Below are 27,719 nucleotides of genomic sequence, written 5' to 3' on the forward strand. Positions count from 1 at the left end.
ACTTTCTGCCAACTGGCTGCCTTTGTGATGGACAACCGCCTGCCCCAGGTAAAATGTTTTTGCAAATCAGTGCCCTCGTTCTCTGACCCTAAGCAGAAAGAGGAGAGTGCTACAGCTAGAAGGTCCTCTGCATGTACAATCCACTGAATGCTGCTTCACTCACACAGTCTGATCGCTGCACACAGAATTTAAGCCCCCAATCCATCTCTCTACCTGTTCTCCATCTCCTCCAGTATGGCCCCTCAGGTACAAGTTCTCTAGAGGCTACACATGCTGTTATATGAATATTCTGCCCACAGTTTCCTCACGTAAAAAAGTCATAAACCTCACATACCAAACGTAGTACTGGGGAACCCCAAGATGATGACCTAAAATATGAATATCAATTTCACTGACGATGTTGGTAAAGTGAGAGAGTGGCGTGGCCCCTCTCAAAAACTCAGTTTCGATTGGAAGTTTAGTTTCTGAAGATTTCCTCCATTTGTTTGCTTTTAAATATTTGCTGTGCTGGTATGCCAGGATTGTATGACAAATGATGTAACACACAGGGTGTAAATTTTAAGTTGACAAAGCAGAATAACTAGAAAAACAAGCTTAACACGAAAAAATGTGTAGAATCCAAAATTGATTATTTTCGAGGGGGACATCTGCTGGAGCTAAAATTAGCCCGCCACCCCAGCCCCATGGGGGTGGGGCGGGAAGCAAATTTCAAATTTCAAATGGGCACCCCCATTTTTTATTGTAGAATCTAATTCCACATACAAAACTACGTACATTTTGTCTTAAACATTTGTTTTGATTCTTTGTAGTTGGTGCTGTAATTCAAGAAAATCCATGTTCTCATTTTGCATGGAAAATATTTACGGATAAATAAAAAATATTTATTTACTTCGTAAATTTTGATTCGCTAGAACTAAAACTCTCCCTCTCTCCCCATAGGATGGGGTTTGAGAGAGAGGAATTAGAGTTTTACAAATGTTGAACCGTATATTAATTTTTTCCGCAGATTCGGGTCAACATTTGTAAAACTCTAATACCTGGAGTACAGAATTTGAATACAAGCGAAATAATGACGGACGGAAATTGTGAAACAAAATACTGAAAGTAGTGAAATTTTTTGCTATACAAGGACATCAAAAATGAAATAGACAGCTAAAATACCATGAAAATGTATGAGAAAGAATAGGTAAAAATACGACGAAAGATGCGAACGGGTATCGTGATCTAAGGAAAACGAATGCCACTTGAACCAATTAGAAGATGGCGGTCATGAAAGAAAGAGGGCCTTAGGTAAAAACGAACTATTATACTTGTAGTAATAGATCTGTACGGATGTAAAATATCCTGTAACAAAATCTTCTCGACCCTACTAGTCAAATTTCTGAATGTCAGTAACTGGTAATACACACTGACTGCAAACATTTCATTTTATCCACATCGGTATTTTAGTTTCTAAAACCCTATTTAGTTCACCAAAAGCGCAACCAGGCAATTTCTACTCTTCTACTTCTTTTGCTGTTCATGCAGTCATTGTCTTCAACGACCCAGAACACAAATTCAGTTAGGCTCATAAGTTCGTTATCCTTATGTGTTTTTTTTTCTTTTCGATGTGTTGATTGTACGTCATTTTAGTGTGATTATAACGAATTTTGAAATTTACTTTGAAATTTGGTCAGTTAATTTCTTCTATTAACTATTGAACTTCATGTGCACAAGACGCTAAATAAGTCGTTATGAATATGTAGATTCTGCGTCTAACTTCTTCAGATTAAAGATCTGGGAACATCTTCTAGGACCGCTATGTGTAATTTTGGTGACATAGAATCTCCTTGTCTGATTCCACTTTTAACTCCGAATTTCTCACAGTGATGATTAAGTGAATGAAGGTGTACTTATGACACATATACTGTTCACTATAGTATTATACGATGGAATCGCTGCATTTTTTCTAAAGAGGTATTGGTATGCACATTTTTTAAAAAAAAGTGAGTCAAAAGTTTTCTCAGAATATATGTACAAGACGAAGTGGTAATTCGTACCCGTGCTCCAATTCATAATTTCGTTGTGGTTTCCGTTGTTCCATTGTGTTAAACAAGGTCTCCGATTTATCTTGGCCACACCAAATAACTTTTTATCGAGAAGCAAAATAGAAAATCACTTAGCAAATGTTGTTTAGCTACCAGGGGGACACTCTCCAGCATCACTGCCTTTACTGCAACTGTCTTCATTACGAAAATATAAACAGCAGTACGACTTTTTTAAGTAGAAAATCCACATCCTTTCATCAAAACCTGTTCAAAAAGGTGCTGCAGTGTACCATTCATGTAAGCATGACATTGTTAAAAATGTAACATGATACTGACTCTGACTCTCCCGTACCAGCGCACAGTCCTGGTCATCGGGTAACGCAACTCGTCCACCTGCCGGGGTTGACAGTACACAAATGAAAACACAACGAAAATACACTCGTCATTCAGTCAACCATTTTCAGCTGAATTTTTGTGTACACTCACAAAGAGAGGACAGAAATACTATTCATCCATGTAGGATGTAAGTTATCAGAAGATTAATTGCAATAATGCTTTCTTATTTACAAAACTGTACATGTCGTACAATAAACAGCAGTAAACACAATTAAGCAAGATTTAATGGAGCCGAACGGAGTATGCCTCTTTACCATGACGTCAGCATCGTTAAAACTTTGAGCTGCAGCCCTCCATGCCACTATGCGCTATGACTAACGTCGTCGTGTACTTACTGTGTTGCAGAGTGGGAATGGACAAGGAGAACGCGTAGAGAAGGCCCTCTCCGTACTGCGAGCTTTCGGCAACGCCGCCACACCGCTCAACGGCAACTCGACGCGTCACGTCTTCCAGGTGCAGCTCACCTTTGGCTTGACGGGAAAGCTGTCGGGTGCCATCTTCTGGATCTACCAGCTCGAGAAGTGGAGGGTCTCCACCAAGTACAGGTGAGTTACGCAGGTCTTCACAGTTACAACAGATAGCAATAGCAATGTTACTGATGACAGTGCCACCAAAGAGGAGTTACTAAACACGGTATCCGAAATTTCCTTCACCAAGGATGGCGCACTAATTATTCCAGTACTGGAATCAAGAGCAGCTGCTAACAGAGTAATTTAGAGGTAAATAGCCCCGGTCTAGCTAAGCAACTTAAATAATCTAATAAAGGCAAGTCTTCCGCCACAGGTTGTATACCAATTAGGTTCCTTCCGGAGTATACTAAAGTAATAGCTCTGCATTTAGCTATCACACACAACCGTTCGCTAGACGAATATCCGCACCTATCGGCTGGAAAATTGCACAGGTCACATCAACACACAAGAAAGAAAATGGATGTAATCCTTCGAATCACAGACCCCCATCATTAACGCCGATTTGCGATTGGATTTTGCAACATACACTGATTTCAGATATTATGAATTACCTCGAAGAAAATGATCTACTGATACACAACCAGCACGGGTTCAGAAAACATCGTTCTCGTAAATCAGAGTGGCTCTTTATTAACGCGAAGTAATGTGTGCTATCGACATGGGATCTCAGATTTGTTCTGTTTTTCTAAATTTATATATTCTCAGACGTGAAAAGATGAAAATATGAAGGTGCTGCATCGGGGTTGTGAGTGGGCTGGTTCACGATGTCCCAACCGAATGAATCCAGAAGTTGCTTTGTAGCAGGGACTGTTGGGGAACGTGTACTGTCACGCAACAGTCACACTCCTTTCATTAGTATTCCCCACATTTAGTTTTGTATTATCCTGCATATTTCAGGGTTTCACGGTATCGCCTATTAGTAACTTTTTTCCCCTGGGGCAAAAATGCAATGAGGAGAAGCCCTTTACGATCCCAAATGACAGCAGCCATAAATTTTTCGGAGAGAACAACGGCTCGAATTTTTTCGTTGAAGGTAAGGAAGAATGTCGCCAATACATATGGCTGTCTTTTCGTCTCAGGTGTGTAGCGGGCCACCCACATTTTGTCGTCAACAACATAGTCAAGAAATTATTCTCTTTACAGTTCGCAGGGCACGAGGAATTCTCGTGAAGATTTATAAGCTATTTTAGTAGTCATCTTGCAAACGATTTTCGAAAACCGACTTTTTCAGTAACGATTACGTACCGACGATTGCCATGAATCATTGCTTCGATCTTGTTCACTGCCTGGTCATTTGCGATGACTCGAATATAAAACGTCATATCACCCGAACTATTTATCACACAATAATTTGCAGGTACATTTAGTCTACATGTAGATACCGTCTGCTAAATGTGTTGCGAATAGAATTAGTATGGGGCAAGTAATAAATTAAAACATCATACCTGATGCATAATTTACTGCATGAACAGTGGACTTTATAGTAAGCGATCAATTGTTTTGCCTTTCATTTTCTTGTGGGGAGTGTCAGCGAGAAAAACTTTTAAACAATGATTTGGAATTATGTGTGAAGTTTGTTAGCTATCGCTAAGTGCTCTGATTCTCAAATACTGGATAACTATGGTGTGGGTAATCTACGCACCTTGATTTACGCTGCCTCCTGAAATATAAGGCCAACATAGATTCTCACTTAAATAGCTGGCTTTTGTATTAAACCTTTGAGGTAAGATTACAGTTTTCAATGGGTAAATTATGAAATGTTCAAATGGGTGTGAATTCCTAAGAGACCAAACTGCTTAGGTCATCGGTCCCTGTGCCTACACACTACTTAAACTAACTTATGCTAAGAACAACACACTCGCCCATGCCAGAGAGAGGACTCGAACCTCCGGCGGTAGGGGAATAAATTATGACATTATTTTAAACTTTTAAATGCGGTCAGTAACAATATGAAATATTGAAAATCAAATTTTTGTTGCCCCTGAAAGCCTTTGGAAAGGCAACCTGCAATTAGAATCTTGCGTCGTGCACGTTAACACTGCTAGACGTTCATTAATGTATAAGGAACATTCAGTAATTAAGGAGACAAACAGATGTAGAAATGAAAGTTCGTAAGATGAATTTTTGCGTTCATGGCTTTAGGTTGGCATCACTGGGATGAACTGAGAACATTTTTGTGTTCACAACCTCGATATTGCATTTAACGGTGGCGTGCCCAGATGAAGTTTCCACATTAGTTGAACAACGTTCAGCGATCGGTTTTCTGTTTTCAAAAGGTAAAAAAACAGGCTAAAAGCTTTTCTCGAATAATTTTTTCCCATGGTGAAAGTCGTATGAAATTTTTATAAGTGGGTAAAACGGTTCAAAATCGGTCCAACGCTAGTGACTGACTTATTTAATTATACAGTTGGTATAAATCTGTGGTTTGCTCCACAAATTGCTGAGCGAACAATGTCCTGGCTGATCAGTTGAAGTGTCAAGTCGTTTTCGTCTTTTGTGGTTATCTCGAATGTCAGCGTACAATAAACAGCGCCTACTACTCGGATATTCTGATGAAGAATAAAGTCTGTAATGAGAGCAACGCCTCGTGGATCTCAAAGGAAAGCTGTGATATGGTTAAACGACAATGCTGGCCCTCACACCACCCAGCTGACCCAAGAAACCATCGTAAAAATGGTTTGGATGACACTGCCTCATTCTCTCAACAGTCCAGGTTTGCCTCCTTCACATACTCATTTGTTTGGTCCATTTAAGGGCACGTTAAGTGGAGAAAAAGTGCCGCAACAGCGAGGAGGTCAAAGAAATTGTGAGAAAGTGGCTCAAACAGCGAGGCAGAGACTTCTTTTTACAAAAAACTAGTTCTTGTTAGGAACAAACGCTATACGATCCAAATAATTCCTTCTGCAGCTTAGCACACATACGCTCGAATTCTAGACCGATGACCTCGCTGTTTGGTCCCGTCTTGCAAATTAATCAACCAACTAGCCAACGCTCGAACTCATACAGGAATCAGCGAATGCTGCGAGTGAAGAGGCTTAATGGGCGGGGACACTATGTCGGTAGTATGAGGACAAGTTGGAACTTCGCGTCGCTCAGGAACTGTGCCAGGATGGCCGAAGCGATTATGATGACATCTCATGAGAAGAGGAAAATCCAGGTTAGAGTCCTCGTGCGCCACAAATTTTCAAGTTCCCCCACTGATTTACTTCAATGCCCACTAGCATCCATTGTCTGTTCATAAGTGTAGTAATACTGGTGAGGTTTAGGTTGAATTGATCGTATGGCATTATTGGATCGGAGACCCCACCTGGGATTGTTCGGTTGCCTAGTACTACTCTTGTTATTTGACGCCTCTTCGGCGATTTGCGCGTTAAAGGCGATGAAAGGATGATGATGACAAAATAACATCCAGAGTCCGAGTGGATAAACACCCCAGTCCAGCCGGAATTCGAGATCGGGTTCCCGCACAGCAGCCGTCAGCTGTGCTGGCCGCTCAGCTACAGAGGCGGGCAGTATTATCTTGAGAAAATCCACATTTTTTTCTAAATCAGTTTGTTCCCTTAAGGGGAGACTAAAGGCAAGTGGGCTTCAAAAATTCGATTTTTAGATTTTAGCATATTTAAAATTCCTGGTCTTTCCTGTGTGAAACAGTTTTTGTTTTATATAAATACGACAATTTTTTCGTGAGATATGATGGTTTGATGGTTTTCCTGACGATCTGTGCAATCTGGCATTTAAATGCCACGCCTTCCTTTTTGCTCCATAGAGAGATAACGCGCAGGATTCTTTTACTCCTTGTATAGTACTTCATGCTTCTATTGTTTTATCGCTTCAGTGTTTCCTACCATGTATTTCCTATCAATACCCGTTTTCCGATCGTGTTTGTTATTGTTTTCGAGCGTTAATGGTTGTACTTAGTGAAGTTTGTTGTGAGTGAAGTACGTGTTGATCTGTATTTTCTTTGGGTTCGTGTGTTTTCATAAAAATGCAACGAATAAATAAATTCTCGCCTAAATTAAAATTCAGAGGAAATAAATACGTAAAAGTAAATGAGGTTAGTGGGTCAAAGGACCCAAGGATGTTAGGGGACGGTGACAGCACGGTTGATGACTGAGAATGTGCACAACAACCCTATGGTCCTAATGTCACAATTTCTAAATTAGAGTGCATTGGGCATGTCCAGAAGAGAACGGGGTCCATGTTAAGAAGAATATTGAAAGAAAAGTCAAAAATAGTAATGGAAGATAGTAAGAAGATAGGTGGTAAAAGTCGCCTGACAGATGTTGAAATAGATTACAGAATTATTATGGCTTGGTTACAAGAAGAAATGTAGAGAATTTAGAAAACATGAAAAAAGCTGTAAGGGCTATTTTTTCCATAAGCTTTCCGCAAATAAAAAACCAGTGCACGGTCTTTGCCCGAATGATCCTGACACTTGGTGCAAGCACAGGAGAAGTGTCAAATATGACCACAAACATTCTTTGCCTGATCAGTAATGAATGAAATTAAATCCGTATTTAGAGAAATTTGCAAAGATACCTTGGTGAAGAAATGCCTTCATGGGAAACCCCAAAATTTAAACGAATGTTTGAATTCTGTCATTCGGAACCGGTTACCGAAAACTGCATTTGTTCAGCTAACAACCCTCAAATTTGGTGTTTATGATGCTATTTTATGCTTCAATGATGATGTAATTAGAAAACTGGATGTTTTGGAATTATTGGGCATAAAATCTAGTGGAAATACTGCAAGATCCTTGGTGGAAATAGATAAAGAGACAATCCGCAAAGCAGATATTGCTAACTTAAAGTGCACAAAAGAAGCCAGACAGAAAAGAAGAGGGACCAAGAGAAGAAACGAAGATCAGTATGATTCAGATGATGCTCGGGATGGTGCAGGAAAATATTAGTGGTAAGTAATTCTCATCAATAACAGTACTAGAATTGCAATATTAAACTTTAAACGGATTTTTCTAAAAACTACATTTTTTCTTACTTTCAGGTACCATTATTTGATAAACTAATGCGGTTATAAACATGAAATTTGGTCAATTTGTACTGCAGATGGTAATACGTTATCACAAGTAAATTAGAAACCACCAAATAATCAGAAACTGTTTTATAATAATTAATGTACAAAAAAGTTAAATTTTACAAGTGAAAGAATAATTTTTTTTTCTTCAAAGCATAAGAGGCATTATGTTCATTTTACTTGTAAATTGAGGCATATATGTTATACAGAGTGGTCCATTGATAGAGACCGGGCCGAACATCTCAAGAAATAAGCGTCAAACGAAAAAGCTACAAAGAACGAAACTCGTCTAGCTTCAAGGGAGAAACCAGATGGCGCTATGGTTGGACCGCTAGATGGCGCTGCCGTAGGTCAAACGGATATCAATTGCGGTTTTTTTTTAAATAGGAACCCCCATTTTTATTACATATTCGTGTAGTACGTAAAGAAATATGAATGTTTTAGTTGGACCACTTTTATCGCTTTGTGATAGATGGCGCTGTAATAGTCACAAACGTATAAGTACGTGATATCACGTAACCTTCCGCGAGTGCGGACGGTATTTGCTTCGTGATACATTACCCGTGTTAAAATGGACCGTTTACCAATTGCGTAAAAGGTCGATATCGTGTTGATGTATGACTATTGTGATCAAAATGCCCAACGGGCGTGACCTATGTATGCTACTCGGTATCCTGGACGACATCATCCAAGTGTCCGGACCGTTCGCCGGATAGTTAGGTTATTTAAGGAAACAGGAAGTGTTCAGCCACATGTGAAACGTCAACCACGACCTGCAACAAATGAAGATGCCCAAGTAGGTTTTTTAACTGCTGTCGCGGCTAATCCGCACATCAGTAGCCGACAAATTGCGCGAGAATCGGGGATCTCAAAAACGTCGGTGTGAGAATGGTACATCAACAACGATTGGACCCGTATCATATTTCTATGCACCAAGAATTACATGGCGACGACTTTGAACGTCGTGTAGAATTCTGCCACTGGGCACAAGAGAAATTACGGGACGATGACAGATTCTATACACGCGTTCTATTTAGCGACGAGGCGTCATTCACCAACAGCGTCATAATATGCACTATTGGGCAACGGAAAATCCACGATACCTGCGACAAGTGGAACATCAGCGACCTTGGCTGGTTAATGTATGGTGCGGCATTATGGGAGGAAGGATAATTGTCCCCCATTTTATCGATGGCAATCTAAGTGGTGCAATCTATGATGATTTCCTACGTAATGTTCTACCAATGTTACTACAAGATGTTTCACTGCATGACAGAATGGCGATTTACTTCCAACATGATGGATGTCCGGCACATAGTTCGCGTGCAGTTGAAGCAGTATTGAATAGCATATTTCATGACAGGTGGATTGGTCGGGCCATACCATGGCCCGCACGTTCACCGGATCTGGCGTACCCGGATTTCTTTCTGTGGGGAAAGTTTAAGGATATTTGCTATCGTGATGCACCGACAACGCCTGACAACATGCGTCAGCGCATTGTCAATGCATGTGTGAATATTACGGAAGGCGAACTACTCGCTTTTGAGAGGAATGTCGTTACAGGTATTGCCAAATGCATTGAGGTTGACGGACATCATTTTGATAATTTATTGCACTAATGTGGTTTTTACAGGTAATCACGCTGTAACAGCATGCGTTCTCAGAAACGATAAGTTCACAAAGATACATGTATCACACTGGAACAACCGAAATAAAATGTTCAAACGTACCTACGTTCTGTATTTTAAATTAAAAAACCTATCTGTTACCAACTATTCGTCCAAAATTGTGAGCCATATGTTTGTGATTATTAGAGCGCCATCTATCACAAAGCGAAAAAAGTGGTCCAACTAAAACATTCATATTTCTTTACGTACTACACGAATATGTAATAAAAAATGGGGGTTCCTATTTAAAAAACGCAGTTGATATCCGCTTGACCTATGGCAGCGCCATCTAGCGGGCCAACCGTAGCACCATCTGCTTTCACCCTTCAAGCTATACAAGTTTCGTTCTTTATAGTTTTTTTCGTTTGACGCTTATTTCGTGAGATATTTGGTCCGGTCACGATCAATGGACCACCCTGTATACAGGGTGTTACAAAAGGGTACGGCCAAACTTTCAGGAAACATCTCTCACACACAAAGAAAGAAAACATGTTGTGTGGACATGTGTCCGGAAACGCTTACTTTCCATGTTAGAGCACATTTCATTACTTCTCTTCAAATCACATTAATCATGGAATGGAAGCACACAGCAACAGAACGTACCAGCGTGACTTCAAACACTTTGTTACAGGAAATGTTCAAAATGTCCTCCGTTAGCAAGGATACATGCATCCACCCTCCGTCGCATGGAATCCCTGATGCGCTGATGCGGCCCTGGAGAATGGCGTATTGTATCACAGCCGTCCACAACACGTGCACGAAGAGTCTCTACATTTGGTACCGGGGTTGGGTAGACAAGAGCTTTCAAATGCCCCCATAAATGAAAGTCAAGAGGGTTGAGGTCAGGAGAGCGTGGAGGCCGTGGAATTGGTCCGCCTCTACCAATCCATCGGTCACCGAATCTGTTGTTGAGAAGCGTACGAACACTTCGACTGAAATGTACAAGAGCTCCATCGTGCATGAACCACATGTTGTGTCGTACTTGTAAAGACACATGTTCTAGCACCACAGGTAGAGTATCCCGTATGAAATCATGATAACGTGCTCCGTTGAGCGTAGGTGGAAGAACATGGGGCCCAATCAAGACATCACCAACAATGCCTGCCCAAAAGTTCACAGAAAATCTGTATTGATGACGTGATTGCACAATTACGTGCGGATTCTCGTCAGCCCACACATGTTGATTGTGAAAATTTACAATTTGATCACGTTGGAATGAAGCCTCATCCGTAAAGAGAACATTGGCACTGAAATGAGGATTGACACATTGTTGGATGAACCATTCGCAGAAGTGTGCCCGTGGAGGCCAATCAGCTGCTGATAGTGCCTGCACACGCTGTACATGGTACGGAAACAACTGGTTCTCCCGTAGCACTCTCCATACAGTGACGTGGTCAACGTTACCTTGTACAGCAGCAACTTCTCTGACGCTGACATTAGGGTTATCGTCAACTGCACGAAGAACTGCCTCGTCCATTGCAGGTGTCCTGGTCGTTCTAGGTCTTCCCCAGTCGCGTGTCATAGGCTGGAATGTTCCGTGCTCCCTAAGACGACGATCAATTGCTTCGAACGTCTTCCTGTCGGGACACCTTCGTTCTGGAAATCTGTCTCGATACAAACGTACCGCGTCACGGCTATTGCCCCGGGATAATCCATACATCAAATGGGCATCTGCCAACTCCGCATTTGTTAACATTGCACTGACTGCAAAACCACGTTCGTGATGAACACTAGCCTGTTGATGCTACGTACTGGTTTGCTTGATGCTAGTACTGTAGAGCAATGAGTCGCATGTCAACACAAGCACCGAAGTCAACATTACCTTCCTTCAATTGGGCCAACTGGCGGTCAATTGAGGAAGTACAGTACATACTGACGAAACTAAAATGAGCTCTAACATGGAAATTAAGCGTTTCCGGACACATGTCCACATAACATCTTTTCTTTATTTGAGTGTGAGGAATGTTCCTTGAAAGTTTGGCCGTATGCGGGAAAAATTTCATTGTTTTATCACTTATAGTTCTTTTGAAAAATGTACCTATTCAAAGGGTAAAATAGCATTGGCAGAATAGGGATAAAAATTGTCTTCCGTCTCCTCGTAATTACTGAACTTGCCTCTTAAACGTGGATGATAAACGAGCAGTACGAGGGCAGTTTGTATGATGTGATACGGTATGTTGTTCAACACAGGCAGCAGGCCAACTTCCACGTGTTCTACTACTGGTACGACGGCTCGGCAGCGGAGGGCAAGCTGAAGCAGCACGGGCTGAACGACGGCCGGCAGTACCGCTACCTGCGCGCCGCCCCCGCGTCGGAGGCGGACCCCGCGACGCCGGTGGCGCCGCCGCAGCTGGCGGGCCCGCGCGAGGACGCCTCCGGAAACGTGCGCCGCTTCAAGGAGCTGCGCGCCGCGCTGCGAGACCTGGGCGTCGACGCCGACCAGGAGGCGACACTGTGGCGCACGCTCGCCGCCATCCTGCAGCTGGGCGAGGTGCGCTTCCAAGACGACGGGCACGGGCAGGCCGACCTGCGCGACCACGACCTCGCCGCCAACGGTGAGCAGGCTGGCAGCGTCTCGGTTCTGGGGGACGGCTTCACTCACGTGCACTGCAAACCTCCCCTCCTACTGCGACCGACTTGTGTTTCCCCTTAGTGTCATTAGCGAATGGGACCTACAGTCCTATGGCACTGTTGGGTGCAACGATCGAGAGAACCACCTAAATGGCAACGACTGTTCCCTTGGCACGTGCTGGAAAGTTTCCTTCATACACTGCTGGCCATTAAAACTGCTACAACAAGAAGAAATGATAAACGGGTATTCATTGAACAAATATATTCTACTAGAACTGACATGTGATTACATTTTAACGCAATTTGGGTGCATAGATCCTCAGAAATCAGTACCCAGAACAACCACCTCTAGCCGTAATAACGGTCTTGATACGCCTGAGCATTGAGTCAGACAGAGCTTGGATGGCGTGTACAGGTACAGCTGCCCATGCAGCTTCAACACGATACCACAGTTCATCAAGAGTAGTGACTGGCGTATTCGGACGAGCCACTTGCTCGGCCACCATTGTCCAGACGTTTTCAATTGGTGAGACATCTGGAGAATGTGCTGGCCAGGGCAGCAGTCGAACTTTTTCTGTATCCAGAAAGGCCCGTACAGGACCTGCAACATGCCGTCGTGCATTATCCTGCTGAAATGTAGGGTTTCACAGGGATCGCATGAAGGGTAGACCCACGGGTCGTAACACATCTGATATGTAACGTCCACTGTTCAAAGTGCCGTCAATGCGAATAAGAGGTGACCGAGACGTGTAACCAATGGCACCCCGTACCATCACGCCGGGTGATACGCCAGTATGGCGATGACGAATACACGCTTCCAATGTGGGTTCACCGCGATGTCGACAAACACGGATGCGACCATCATGATGCTGTAAACAGAACCTGGATTCATGCGAAAAATGACGTTTTGCCATTCGTGTACCCAGGTTCGTCGTTGAGTACACCATCGCAGGCGCTCCTGTCTGTGATGCAGCGTCAAGGGTAACAGCAGCCATAGTCTCCGAGCTGATAGTTCATGCTGCTGCATAAGTCATCGAACTGTTCGTGCAGATGGTTGTTGCCTTGCAAACGTCCCCATCTGTTGGCTCAGGGATCGAGATGTGGCTGCACGATCCGTTAGAGCCGTGCGGATGTCTGTCATCTCGACTGGTAGTGATACGAGCCCGTTGGTATCCAGCACAGCCTTCCGTATTACCCTCCTGAACCCACCGATTCCATATTCTGCTAACAGTCATTTGATCTCGACCAACACGAGCAGCAATGTCGCGATATGATAAACCGCAATCGCGATAGGCTACAATCCGACCTTTATCAAAGTCGGAAACGTGATGGTACGCATTTCTCCTCATTACACGAGGCATCACAACAACGTTTCACCAGACAACACCGGTCAACTGCTGTTTGTGTATGAGAAATCGGTTGGAAACTTTCGTCATGTCAGCACGTTGTAGGTGTCGCCACCTGCGCCAACCTTGTGTCAATGCTCTGGGAAGCTAATCATTTTCATATCACAGCATCTTCTTCCTGTCGGTTAAATTTCGCGTCTGTAGCACGTCATCTTCGTAGTGTACCAATTTTAATGGCCAGTAGTATATAATCACCGTACTGTGTTTCCAATAACGTCAACGGAGACTGAGTTCCCCAAAGAACAAAGTGTTGTGCCACACTATTGGCTGGGAGTGTTCTGGAGGACCGCCCAAATCAGGATTATTTCCTTTGCGCACGTCAGAGCCTTTCCTTCACGTAGTGATCGTCTTGTTTTTCCAATAACATGAATGGAAAATAGCCCCCCCCCCCTCCCCAAAAAAAAGGTCATATGTCACTCTTACCTGAGAGTCTCTGGCAGACCACCTAACTCGGAACGGTTGTTTCGCTCTTGGGCATCAGAATCTTCCCTTTGCATATTGACTGTCTCGTGAATCCAATAACTTCACAGGAAATCAAACATAAAACTCAAACTCCGTTCAAACTGACCTTGAAGGCCCAAGATACGACAGACCACCTTGTCATCCTCAACCTAGAGGCGTTCACTTGATGCAATTATGGAGAGACTGGCCATTATCAGTTTTCATGACCAGAGAACGGATTGCTCCCAAAAAGGGATACATCATATGACCCTGTTATCTGCGAGGGTTTGGACTGCCTTCTAAATAGGAGTGACAGTTTTTTTTTTTTTTTTTTTTTTTTTTGCACGCATTAGAATCTAACCTGCATGTAGTGACTGTATTATATTTCCAGTAATGTCAATGGAGAATGGAACCCCCCAAAAGTACAATATCACATGATCCTCTTAGCTGAGAGGGACTTTCCTTTGCACATGCTGACCTGCATATAGTGACGGTCTCATGTTTTCAGTAATATCAACAGAGCACCTCTACCCTCCCCCCTCCACTTCCCCAGCCAAGAAGAATGTAGTATTGCTAGAGGACCACCTAAATGGGAATGATTGCTTCCTTTACACCCATTGGAGCCTTTCCTTTGCGTGGTGACTGTCTGGTATTTCCAGTAACTTCACAGCAAATAAAACTCAAAACTGAAACTCCATACGATCAAGGCTTAAAAGCGCAAGGTTCCCACCGACCACCATGTCATCCTCTGCCCAGAGGTGTCACAGGATGCTAATGTGGAGAGGCAAGTGGTAGCACACCACTCTTCCGGTGGTTGACAGTTTTCGTGACTGAAACCGCTACTGTTCAACGAAATAGCTCTTCAATTGCCCTCACAAGGGCCGAGTGCACCCCACTTGCCTACAGCACTCGACAAACCGGGACAGTCACCTATCCAAGTGCTAGCCAAACCTGACAGCGCTTAGCTTTTGTGATCTGACAGGGATCAGTAATGCCACTGCGGCATGGCCGTTGGCTCACAGGAAATCAGACCTCAAAAAACAGTTTTCGTGTGACACTGTCGGCAGGGAGGGTCTGGAGGATCATCTGTAATGGAATGTATACTTCCCTGGCGCTCATTGAAACATTCCCTTTGTGTAATGACTGTCTTGTGTTTCCAATAACTTCAACGGACAACCGGACACAAAAAATAAAATGTCATATCAGTGACTCCTTTGTGCGCCTGGAAACCTTTCCTTCATATAGTGACCAATAAGTCTTCAATAGCAGCTATGGTGAGAGCACTCCGAAAAAAGTCAGGTGGCTGGAAGGGACTAGAGAATTATCTAAATGGAAAGAAATTCTTCCTTTACGCACATTACATTCTACTCTTCGTAACTGTTTTGTGTTACAAGTACCATCAAGAATGCGTATGCGCCAGGAAAACAAAGAAAAGTATCGTGTGGCACAATTTGTCGAAAGAAACCAGGCATCCCTAATTGGAAAGAAGTTTTTCCTTTCCGTGCATTGTAATCTTTCCTTTGTATTTTGACAATATTGTGCAGATGCTATGTTGTGCAGATGACTGAGATGAACGTGTGGAGTGTGGCGTTGAAACGTTTCCTCTGTGAGTCCCGACTTATATCTTCACTATGACCCACATTCCCACAAGGCTGGACAGACCAAGGTGTAGGCTTTTCCTGGATGAAATCGTGTCCCAGAGAGTTTCACTTTGGACCGCGCTGTATTGCTTGCAAGTTGTAAAATCGACTTTAGGTGAGTTAAAATCACTAACTTGTCAATTTCCTTTATGATAGCGTCTATTAGCTTACTATTATATCGCGGGATACAACCTATAGGAAAATATAAAATGTTGTGGATGCAAGGAAATTGTACTTACTGATTTACAAAACGACCAAATTGTGGACATTTCTGGAAGTTATCAAAACTGTTTACGAAACACAACAAGCCTTGTTATAACTGGTCACAGAGAAAGTAAGTGGAACTACGTCTATAAGTCCAAAAATGGTTCAAATGGCTCTGAGCACTATGGGACTTAACAGTTGTGGCCATCAGTCCCCTAGAACTTAGAACTACTTAAACCTAACTAATCTAAGGACATCACACACATCCATGCCCGAGGCAGGATTCGAACCTGCGACCGTAGCAGTCGCGCGGTCCCGGACTGCGCGCCTAGAACCGCGAGACCACCGCGGCCGGCTCTATAAGTCCACTGAAACGTGTAGTTGTATTTAACACAGTTCCTTAGAAATAATTTTTTGTAGCCATGGAGAGACTTTATGCTTAGTCTGTACGACACATCGTCGATTATGCCCATAATTCTCCTTTCACGCTCGACCGTGCACTCGGAAGCCGGGTTTGAGGGATTTATTTTAAAACGACTGGCAGGATAAGAAGGTTTCCAACGACTTTACAGGACATTTCGAAATCGGACGTCGTGTTGAAAGCATCACCTACATATGCACTGTCCCTCAGCGACGCGTTCGATCTCAGTTATTGCAATCAGTCAAGCTCAAGAGGCACCATTTCATGAGGATGCGACAGGCTGGATGGCTTTCCCACCATAGTTCGTGCCACACAAGTCATGCGGAATTCACCATCGTCCGCTTTCAGAGGCGGTGGCTAGAGCAAGGTATATACACAGAGCGCGCGAGGACTGTATGTCATTGACACACTGCTAGGAGGGACAACACTAAATAAATGACGTAGTAAATGGTAGCGTTACCGGTAGTACTTGTAGGGAAAGAAACTTAAATAAATGTCGTTTGTGCATAATTAACCCGCACATCTTTGAGTGTTGTCCCATTGTACATTTACAGGCAAGAAGATAACTGTGTAGTATAAAAATGTTCTATAGGTTATACGGCCCTTTACATATCCCCACTCAGTTATTAGACCGTTTGCCGCTTCCGGTTTTTAGTGGAATCTAGCAAGACACTGATCGCGTACGGAAAGAAAGCAATCGTTATGTGGTAACTCCCTACAAGTAAGCAGGACACCTAGCATGCAGGTAACGCGGATACAACCTTAACTGATCAGAACTACTAGCAAAATTGCTAGTCTACGTATACTTCTAACAGTCTACGGTAGCCTACGGTAGTTTTACAACTCTAGCCACATCCAAACATCCGCCATTCTGTCACGTCTACATGTCAGTGCACCTTACTGTCTTTAGCCCATACAACTGACTAAACACATCTATTCACTATCATGTCTTACGTCAGTGGTGAAGTGACACATGACCACTTGGTACCAGTTCCAACATCTACAGCATTCAAGAGTGATCATTGTGCTGTTTTCAGTGGGTGACCAATAGTCTATTTGCGAATTACTCTGTGTGAGACGCACCATGCTTGCCTGACATATGTAACTGGGGTTCACGGTTTCAGTGGCGAAGATGCTGGGTGTGGACGAGAAGGAAAGCTGCTATAGTCTACCTTCACTTCATTCTACGGTAGCCTACGGTAGTTTTACAACTCTAGCCACATCCAAACATCCGCCATTCTGTCACGTCAACACGTCAGTGCACCTTACTGTCTTTAGCCCATACAACTGACTAAACACATCTATTCACTATCATGTCTTACGTCAGTAGTCAAGTGACACATGACCACTTGGTACCAGTTCCAACATCTACAGCATTCAACAGTGCTCATTGTGCTGTTTTCAGTGGGTGACCAATAGTCTATTTGCGTATTACTATGTGTGAGATGCACCACGCTTGCCTGACATGTGTAACTGGGGCTCACGGTTTCAGTGGCGAAGATGCTGGGCGTGGACGAGAAGAAGTTCGCCTGGGCGCTGACCAACTACTGCGTGATCCAGCAGGGCACGGCCGTGCGCCGCCGTCACACCGTAGACGAGGCCGAAGAGGCGCGCGACGTACTCGCCAGAGGCATCTACTCCCGGCTCGTCGACTGGCTAGTCAACCTCATAAACTTCAAGATGTCCTTCTCCAGGGCCGTCTTGTGAGTGCGCCCGATTCCAGAACTACAGTAGTTGCCGCTTCATTAGAGGCTTTACCACCTTGCGGCTACAGCTCAGCATGCGAACAGACTACGATAGCGTTCCAGTCAAAACTCTCTTTTAAATTACATAGTGGGAATTTAAGGAGATGGGACCTGGATAAACTTAAAGAACAAGAGGTTGTAGAGAGTTTCAGGGACACAATTAGGGAACGATTGACAGGAATGGGGGAAAGAAATATAGTAGAGGAAGAATCGGTAACTTTGAGGGATGAAATAGTAGAAATCCTTGGGTAACAGAAGATATACTGAATTCAATTGATGAAAGGAGAAAATATAAAAATGCAGTAAATGAAGCAAACAAAAAGGAATACAAACGTCTCGAAAGGGACATCGACAGGAAGTTCAAAATGGGTAGGCAGGGATGGATAGAGGACAAATGTAAGGATGTAGAGGCATATTTCACTAGAGGTAAGATAGATACTGCCTACAGGAAAATTAAAGAAAATTTGGAGAAAAGAGAACCACTTGTAGGAATATCAAGAGCTCAGACGGAAACGCAGTTCAAAGCTAAGAAGGGAAAGCAGAAACGTGGAAGGCGTATATAGAGGATCTATACAAGGGCGATGTATTTGAGGATAATATTATGGAAATGGAAGAGGATGTAGGTGAAGATGAAATGGGAGATATGATACTACGTGAAGAATTTGACAGAACACTGAAAGTCCTAAGGCGAAACAAGGCCCCGGAAGTAGACAAAATTCCATTAGAACTACTGACAGCCTTGGGAGAGCCAGCCCTGACAAAACTCTATCATCTGGTGAGCAAGATGAGACAGGGGAAATACTGTCAGACTTCGAGAAGAATATAATAATTTCAATACCAAAGAAATCAGTTGTTGACAGATGTGGAAATTACCGAATTATCAGTTTAATAAGTCACAGCTGCAAAATACTAACCCGAATTCTTTACAGACGAATGGAAAAACTAGTAGAAGCCGACCTCGGGGAAGATCAGTTTGGATTCCGTAGAAATTTTGGAACACGTGAGGCAATACTGACCTTACGACATATCTTAGAAGCTAGATTAAGGTAAGGCAAACCTACGTTTATGGCATTTGTAGACTTAGAGAAAGCTTTTGACAATGTTGACTGGAGTACTCTCTTTCAAATCCTAAAGGTGGGAGGGGTTAAATACGGGGAGTGAAAGGCTATTTACAATTTGTACTGAAACCAGATGGGAGTTATAAGAGTCGAGGGGCATGAAAGGGAAGCAGTGCTTGGGAAGGGAGTGAGACACGGTTGTAGCCTATCCCCGATGTCATTCAATCTGTACACTGAGCAAGCAGTGAAGAAAACAAAAGAAAAATTTGTAGTAGGAATTAAAATCAATGGAGAATAAATAAATCTTTGAGGTTCGTGGATGACGTTGTAATTCGGTCAGAAACAGCTAAGGACATGGAAGAGCAGTTGAACGGAATGGACAGTGTCTTGAAAGGAGAATATAAGATGAACATCAACAAAACCAAACGAGGATAATGGAATGTAGTCGTATGAAGTCGGGTGATGCTGAGGGAATTAGATTAGGTAATGAAACACTTAAAGTAGTAAACGAGTTTTGCTCTTTGGGGAGCAAAATAACTGATCATGGTCGAAGCAGAGAGGAGATAAAATGTAGACTGGCAATGGCAAGGGAAGCGCTTCTGAAGAAGATAATTTTGTTAACATCGAGTATAGATTTATCTGTCAGGAAGTCGTTTCTGAAAGTATTTGTGTGGAGTGTAGCCATTTATGGAAGTGAAACATGGACGATAAATAGTTTGGACGAGAAGAGAATAGAAGCTTTCGAAATGTGGTACTACAGAAGAATGCTGAAGATCAGATGGGTAAATCACATAACTGATGAGGACATATTGAACAGAATTGGGGAGAAGAGGAGTTCGTGGCACAACTTGACTAGAAGAAGGGATCGGTTGGTGGGACATGTTCTGATGCATCAAGGGTCACCAATTTTGTATTGGAGGACAGCGTGGAGGGTAAAAATCGTAGACGCAAACCAAGAGATGAATACACTAAGCAGATTCAGAAGGATGTAGGTTGCACTAGGTACTGGGAGATGAAGAAGCTTGCACAGGATAGAGTAGCATGGAGAGCTGTATCAAACCAGTCTCTAGACTGAAGACCACAACAACAACAGTTCTTGTTAAAAAGGTAAGGCAGTCGGTTAAGGCTGTTCTTTTCTGATCACTAGGTTGACAGCAATGACACAACAATGGCATGTCTTGTTACCAGTGTTCTTCTGCGTTAGCTGTGTTCGTTCAGCGATTAGCTCTATTCAGAGTGACTTCAGGCCATTTTATTTGAGTGCCCCTTATGTACCAAGGAACAAATGAGTAAATAATTATTTTATGTACTCTAAAGAGACTAAAGTTGCGAGGATTGTCATCAGGATGCAGCTGTTGTAAGGTAAGAGACAAATTTACTAGTTGATGAATCTCTTTGAGAAAGGACATCAGAAGTTTTCAGTGCAGAAATTGTGGTTATCGTCATGCCACAATTAATAATATTGAGCATGAATTCAACGAGAACCACAGTTAAGTATTTGCAGTCATCCATGAACCTCTAAACTATCGCAAAGTTTGCACTCATTAGATCATGCGTCAACTGACAGACAAACACAAACAGGGACGTTTCGAAATGACGAAATCACAGTTAAAGCGTTTTGAAGAGAAAAGAGAAGAATTCCTCAGTCGCATAGAAACCGTTGATGAGGGTTAACGGCAGTGCATGGTGTGGAAACATCCATCTCCCACTATAGCAAAAAGCTCGAAGAGCAAATCTCCTCCAGGACACTTGATAATGACAGTGTTTTAAGATACGAAAGATCCATCCCCCCCCCCCCCCCCCCCCGTTCATAACACTCCTAAAGGTCAAACAGTGAATTGTGACAACTACTGCCGGATGTTAGGAGATCTGGTTCAAAAATGGTTCAAATGGCTCAGCGCGTTATGGAACTTAACATCTGAGGTCATGAGTCCCCTAGAACTTAGAACTACTAAAACCTAACTAACCTAAGGACATCACATACATCCATGCCCGAGGCAGGATTCGAACCTGCGACCGTAGCAGTCGCGCGGTTCCGGACTGAAACGCCTAGAACCGCTCGGTCACCACGGCCGGCTTAGGAGATCTGGAATCCAGTTTCAAAAGAAGGGCAAACTGAAGCTTTCAAAAGCTGTGACTTTACTTCAGGTTAATGCTCGCCTTCATACAGCTGCGAAAGCAATCCAGTGAGTTGTGGACCATGAAGAGGTTTGCTATTGAAATTTCGAGAGAGTACTTTTCGGAAGAATCGGACAAATATTACTTCTTCCCACATACGTGTCGCGAAATTACTATAACGATAAAATTTGAGAAATTAAGAGATTATCGACAATCATTCTTCCAACTATCCATTCGCGAATGGAACAGGGTAGGAGACTCAGTTAATGGTACCAGAAGTACTCTCCGCCACACACCGTCATTTGGTTTTTGGAGTACTGACGTAGATATAGATGTAGATCGCTGTTCTGAGCTACTCGTGTACCCACCATAATATAATGCTCACTTTGGTTCAAGTGACTGACCTTATTGGTCGGATGAAAGAGTGCCTGCGTGAATCTAAGCTTCCATCGGATGATGAGGGTTGTGGAGGTGATGCAAAAATGGATATCTAGATGCCACGAAGCTTCTTCCGGAATGGAACTGTGAAGCTCTTCATGACATGGACAAAGTGCATAAAGTCTGAGGGAGATTGTGTAGAGAAATGATGTTACGTCGTGTTCCCAGTAAAAAGTTTCTCATTAAAAATTGCCTTTACTTTTTTACTTGTCCTCGTATTTTTGCATAGAAGACTTGTTTTTAGAGCAATTGGAGTTCTCATACTGAAGGACTGCCTTTTAGTTCTGTTTTAACGCTGAATATAGAAGGTAAGTCGTAAATTCTACCAGTCTTTTTACGGGTGCTTAGAGCTTATTTTTCATTTATTTTAGTTTTTTGTAGGGATAACCTTTTGAAAGCTATATTTTTGATCCTATTTTGGATATAAGTTGACCGGAGAGCTATCTCTACATTTGTAGTTTGATTTTTATTTGTTATAGCGAGCTTTACTATATTACGGGACGAGCTTACACTATGTTACGGTAGCTGAATGATATCAGCCACAGATTATGTTCTAGACTAAGTAGTTCGTAAATAAATAAGTTAGACAGTCGTTTCCTAACTGCAGACAGCGCTAAAAACACAATTTTGCGTGAATAGGGACGATACTAAAATGGTTAGAGAAAGAAATTATGTGCTCCTGCCCTTATATTTGACACTGAGAATACTTGTTAAAGAAGCAAAGGTCTTGAATGCTGTGTCCAAAATTAACCATAAAGAGAACAGAATTAAATAAATGAAGAAAATGTTCGAAAGAAAAATTCGGAAGTTAAGTTGGTCAATCTGTTGGATGGTGTAGTTACCAAACCAGATGATCACGTGGTACATAATAGTTCACATGCAACAAATATTTTTGTGAATATTTCGTAAACACATTTGAGAAACAAAGTCTACTCAGAGGTAAAATTGTTGTAGTATATTAAGGTTAGAGATCACAACTATACAACTAATTATAGATTTGTCCAACATTTTCTGGAGATAATAATAATACAATTCTGTAAAAGGAAAGCCTGTCATGTGTTTGATGATATTTCAGGAAAATTATTGAAAGACTATTCAGCCCGTACGTCTCTCATACTTTGTATTGTTTTATTGTAGATGTCTCGGTATGTATTTCTACAAATCTATTACGACCGCCCTTATAAATGTGCTGTTAATAAAAATGATAAATTGGGCACCTGATCCTTTCTCTTACGCTTTAGAGTTGTTCTCATAAGTCAATCGAATTCTTATACCGGGTAAGACCGAATACTTTCTCCATCTTCTTACAAGTAAACTGTCACACTGTTTCCAGTGGTCTTCTGTACTTGCAATGAAATTACGGAACAAGTAAAGTACTGAAGAGGTCTGAAACGATTTTCTAACAGAACAAAGCAACTATTAATCCCTCAAAATCCTTATATGGGAACAAAATTTAAAAAACAGAGTTTACAGTGTTGTTAGATGGTACACATCGCAACAGTCACGAATCACGGACAAGGGTCGATCAAGACAGCGTGGCACGTGCAACACCCCTTCCTTAATATTTTGTCCAGCATGTAAACCGTGATGGTGCATTGTCCGCAATTTACTTGGAATCAAATAACAGTACGATCGGTTTCCGCCACCGAGTGGCTGTGAGTCTAGTGTCGTAGGAGCACACTGTCTGTGCATTTTCACGAAGTTAGACTCATAACGGCACAGTGGCCGAAACTAATAGTGCTGATCGATGTTAAAAGTGCAGCTGGTGCTGTTATTTGATTCCAAGTATTCCTTGATTAGCTTCACGGATACACAGAAGATAACTCACGATTTTAACGGCCGTCACTTCCGACGACTGTCCTCAGTGAGGCTATTTGGAGCTTTGATTAATGTTGATTAATGGATTTAACTGCACTGACAAAGAGAATGACAGTATTTTTTTTTTTTGGAAATATAATGTAAATGTACCTATTTTAGCACTGTTGTTCGTAGAGATATATATATAACTGTGAAAAACGTGGTAATTATTGAATCCAGTTTTCTCATTAGATTGTTAGATGGCTCTAGGCGTTTTATGAAATATAATTTAATTTATAGTTCTTCCCGAAGATCAAGGATTTTTCCCTTTGCTTGGTGCGTGTCAAATTCTTAATTATATCATTTTCGGACTGTCGTGAGGTGTATTTGCAGCTATGTATTATTGATTCATCAAAATGGATCAGATGAGAAGTGTAAAAGTGCTCCGCGAAACGTCCCTGAAAGCTCCTGCCTGTCCGGCCATTAAAGTATCCAGCAGAGCTTTTGCAACACGTTGTATAAGTGCCACTATTTTCCTTTTTATTCTTATCTGATTTTATGTGAAGTCTTCGATATTTTAATCTGCTGTTTGTACAAAAGGAAATTTTGACATCAAGCTTCTTGAGTAAATTGGCTATTTTTGCGAAGCATTTCCCATATAGGAAGTACTGGCATACACATACTGTACATCCTGTTGAAAGTTTAGATTTCTTATTCTTGTTCTGAGCTTGTTCGTAATTTGAACCTTTATCTCGAAATAACTACATATTTGCTTACAATTAATAAATAAACCTAGTGAAATGCTTTACGAAAAAAATAAAAACTTCAGTCCAAACATTTTCAGAGATTTTGCAGATGTATTTTGGAACAGTAGGAAAGTGACTATAGACAATTTACAAAATGGAAACTCTTTGTGTAAGCTAGTACTTTCATGGAAATGTAACATGTTTTCCCTGGGCGTCAGTCATTACCAAATGATTAACGTACAGATGCATTAATTTAAGTGTTGTGTGGTTAAAGAAGCACAAAGAGATAGTTTTAAATGTTCACAGTAAGTGTCCTTTCAACTATACATTCAAATATCTTTCAGGTACCTTTTAAACTGGTGTGACCAAGATGTAATTTATGTATATTCTCGTAAGGTCCACAGAATAGATAATAAACTGATGTAACAGATTTAGGAGCACCTCAGGATGAGCTCACCAAGTAGGAAACGCATTGCACATTAATCGAAATGTTTTGTCAGTGAAGGCAATTTCATTCAGCACTAAATCGACAGGTGCATTCACTGTTTTCCACAACGGTAACATGAAGAATACCTAATGTTCAGTGTTGTTCCACAAACACAAGAACAGATTACGTTTGAGTATTGCTGTATCCTCCTACATTAGTTCAGATGAAACCCTTCAGCACATTTTCACTAGCCCCTCTCCATCCACCGCAACAAACAGATATTGTTTTACTTATTGCAGCGGCGACCATTACTGCGTCAACATCCTCGACATGTTTGGCTTCGAATGCTTCAAGACAAACAGCTTGGAGCAGCTATTCGTCAACACACTCAACGAGCAGATGCAGTACCATTACAACCAGAGGGTCTTCGCGTGGGAAATGGTAAGATCCGTTACCGACTTTAATCTCCTCCAAGATAACAATTTCTTCTCCCATGACGAATATTACTTCTCACCAGCAACCTCTAACAAGGAACCCTTTGAGTACGAGGTCGCAAGATCAAACTTAGTAAGGCTCATTTGAAAGTTTTGTGTTAACAGTTATGATAGGAAAAATATTTTGATCCATTTGAACTATCACTTCCACTTGTAAAGCACGTATAGTCATCATTGTACGCCTCGTGTACATTGCCCCGAGTGTGTATGACACCCCACATTCCCTGATTCATCTTGCAAAACGCTAATATTTCATGCGCCACTTCTTCCTCGCTCTGCAAGATTCCTTGGGTTCCTTTCTGACGAAATATCAACTTCGACAACTGTTGCGGATATAAAGCTATGTTTGCTATGTTTATCTTTGTCATTGCTCTGTTTTGTATCAAAATCACTAGCACCGTACCATATCAACGCTAGTACACTATTAGCACTGTAGCATGTGGGTTCCTCTTCAACTAAGCAGTTGAGTTATGCTCTGTAGCCTCGTGCTGCGCTCACCATTCTATACCTCTAGTACCGCCTCCTGTTGCTATTAGCATACGGTATTGTGGTAGAGTGGTTGACAATATGTGGGGCGTGTAATGCCGTAAATATCATTGGCATTTTGTGACCTCACACTCAAGAAATTCTTTGTAAATATTGACGCCAGTCACATAGTACACAGGTATGCAAAACTTAAGGAGGAAAGTAACTCTCGCATGATTTGTCACTACTAAGTAAACATAGCTTCAAAAAACTTGGACAAAACGTGGAATGCACTGTTACAGTATAGTACAGAACTTAACTCAAAAACATACGCAATGAGACCAACAGAAATGACACATTTATGCAAAGACACTAACAACACTGATGTCAGTGTGATTCATGATGGTCCTCTGGACTTTCTGTCTTTGAATAAAAGCGTGTCATTGCTGTTCGCCTCATTATATATTTCTTTCAGTTACCTTCTGTACAACTCCGCAGCAATTCTTTCAATGTGCTATCCAAATTTCAACGAGCTTCGTTACTTGGATGTTATACATCATGCGAAAGTATTTTCGATCTTAAGTTTTGCACATCAGTGTATATTTTGTTTCTGAAGAGGTAGTGTGTAGAGAACTAACCTTGATGGTTTGAAGGCTAGTTACTTGCTTTACAGTCAGTAACTGTAACGTTCTTCAGAGTTATCTGTAAGGTAACTTAGTTGACGCGACTTTGTCTCTACTTTTCAGCAAGAGGCAGCCGATGAAGACATCCAGCTGGCGTCGCTGCAGTTCTACGACAACAAGCCGACAGTTGACGCTCTTATGGCTAAGCCCTCTGGACTCCTCTACATACTGGACGATGCCAGCAGGAACCCTCAAGGCTCCGACTTCATCGCAGGTGAGGTGAAGGTGCACAGGCCTCCCTTCCTTTGCCTTTCTCTCTCTCTCTCTCTCTCTCTCTCTCTCTCTCTCTCTCTGTCTGCCTCTCACTTGCTCGCATGTTGTTGTTGTGGTCTTCAGTCCTGAGACTGGTTTGATGCAGCTCTCCATGCTACTCTATCCTGTGCAAGCTTCTTCATCTCCCAGTACCTACTGCAACCTACATCCTTCTGAATCTGCTTAGTGTATTCAACTCTTGGTCTCCCCCTATGATTTTTACCCTCCACGCTGCCCTCCAGTACTAAATTGGTGATCCCTTGATGCCTCAGAACATGTCCTACCAACCGATCCCTTCTTCTGGTCAAGTTGTGCCACAAACTTCTCTTCTCCCCAATCCTATTCAATACTTCCTCATTAGTTATGTGATCTACCCATCTAATCTTCAGCATTCTTCTGTAGCACCACATTTCAAAAGCTTCTATTCTCTTCTTGTCCAAACTATTTACCGTCCATGTTTCACTTCCATACATGGCTACACTCCATACAAATACTTTCAGAAATAACTTCCTGATACTTAAATCTATACACGATGTTAACAAATTTATCTTCTTCAGAAACGCTTTCCTTGCCATTGCCAGTCTACATTTTATATCCTCTCTACTTTGTCCATCATCAGTTATTTTGCTCCCCAAATAGCAAAACTCCTTTACTACTTTAAGTGTCTCATTTCCTAATCTAATACCCTCAGCATCACCCGACTTAACTCGACTACATTCCATTATCCTCGTTTTGCTTTTGTTGATGTTCATCTTATATCTTCCCTTCAAGACACCATCCATTCCGTTCAACTGCTCTTCCAAGTCCTTTGCTGTCTCTGCCAGAATTACAAAGTTTTTATTTCTTCTCCATGGATTTTAATACCTACTCCAAATTTTTCTTTTGTTTCCTTTACTGCTTGCTCAATATAGAGATTGAATAACATCAGGGAGAGGCTACAACCCTGTCTCACTCCCTTCCCAACCACTGCTTCCCTTTCATGTCCCTCAACTCTTATAACTGCCATCTGGTTTCTGTACAAATTGTAAATAGCCTTTCACTCCCTGTATTTTACCCCTGCCCCCTTTAGAATTTGAAAGAGAGTATTCCAGTCAACATTGTCAAAAGCTTTCTCTAAGTCTACAAATGCTAGAAACGTAGGTTTGCCTTTCCTTAATCTTTCTTCTAAGATAAGTCGTAAGGTCAGTATTGCCTCACGTGTTCCAAAATTTCTACGGAATCC

At 42.1% G+C, this 27,719-nt stretch overlaps 1 protein-coding gene across 2 annotated transcripts in view; it reads left to right on the forward strand.

Annotated features, from left to right (window-relative positions):
- LOC124776478 (neither inactivation nor afterpotential protein C) overlaps positions 1 to 27,719 on the forward strand; it is a 372,945-nt gene that overhangs the window by 154,342 nt on the left and 190,884 nt on the right. For both annotated transcript variants that reach the window (XM_047251492.1, XM_047251493.1), the window contains exons 11-15: positions 2,769 to 2,968; positions 11,782 to 12,146; positions 17,767 to 17,977; positions 24,903 to 25,044; positions 26,309 to 26,459. In XM_047251492.1, the coding sequence (XP_047107448.1) occupies positions 2,769 to 2,968; positions 11,782 to 12,146; positions 17,767 to 17,977; positions 24,903 to 25,044; positions 26,309 to 26,459 (1,069 nt within the window). The remainder of the gene's footprint in view (positions 1 to 2,768; positions 2,969 to 11,781; positions 12,147 to 17,766; positions 17,978 to 24,902; positions 25,045 to 26,308; positions 26,460 to 27,719) is intronic.

Source organism: Schistocerca piceifrons, chromosome 2, assembly GCF_021461385.2.
Source record: "Schistocerca piceifrons isolate TAMUIC-IGC-003096 chromosome 2, iqSchPice1.1, whole genome shotgun sequence".
Lineage (NCBI taxonomy): Eukaryota > Metazoa > Arthropoda > Insecta > Orthoptera > Acrididae > Schistocerca > Schistocerca piceifrons.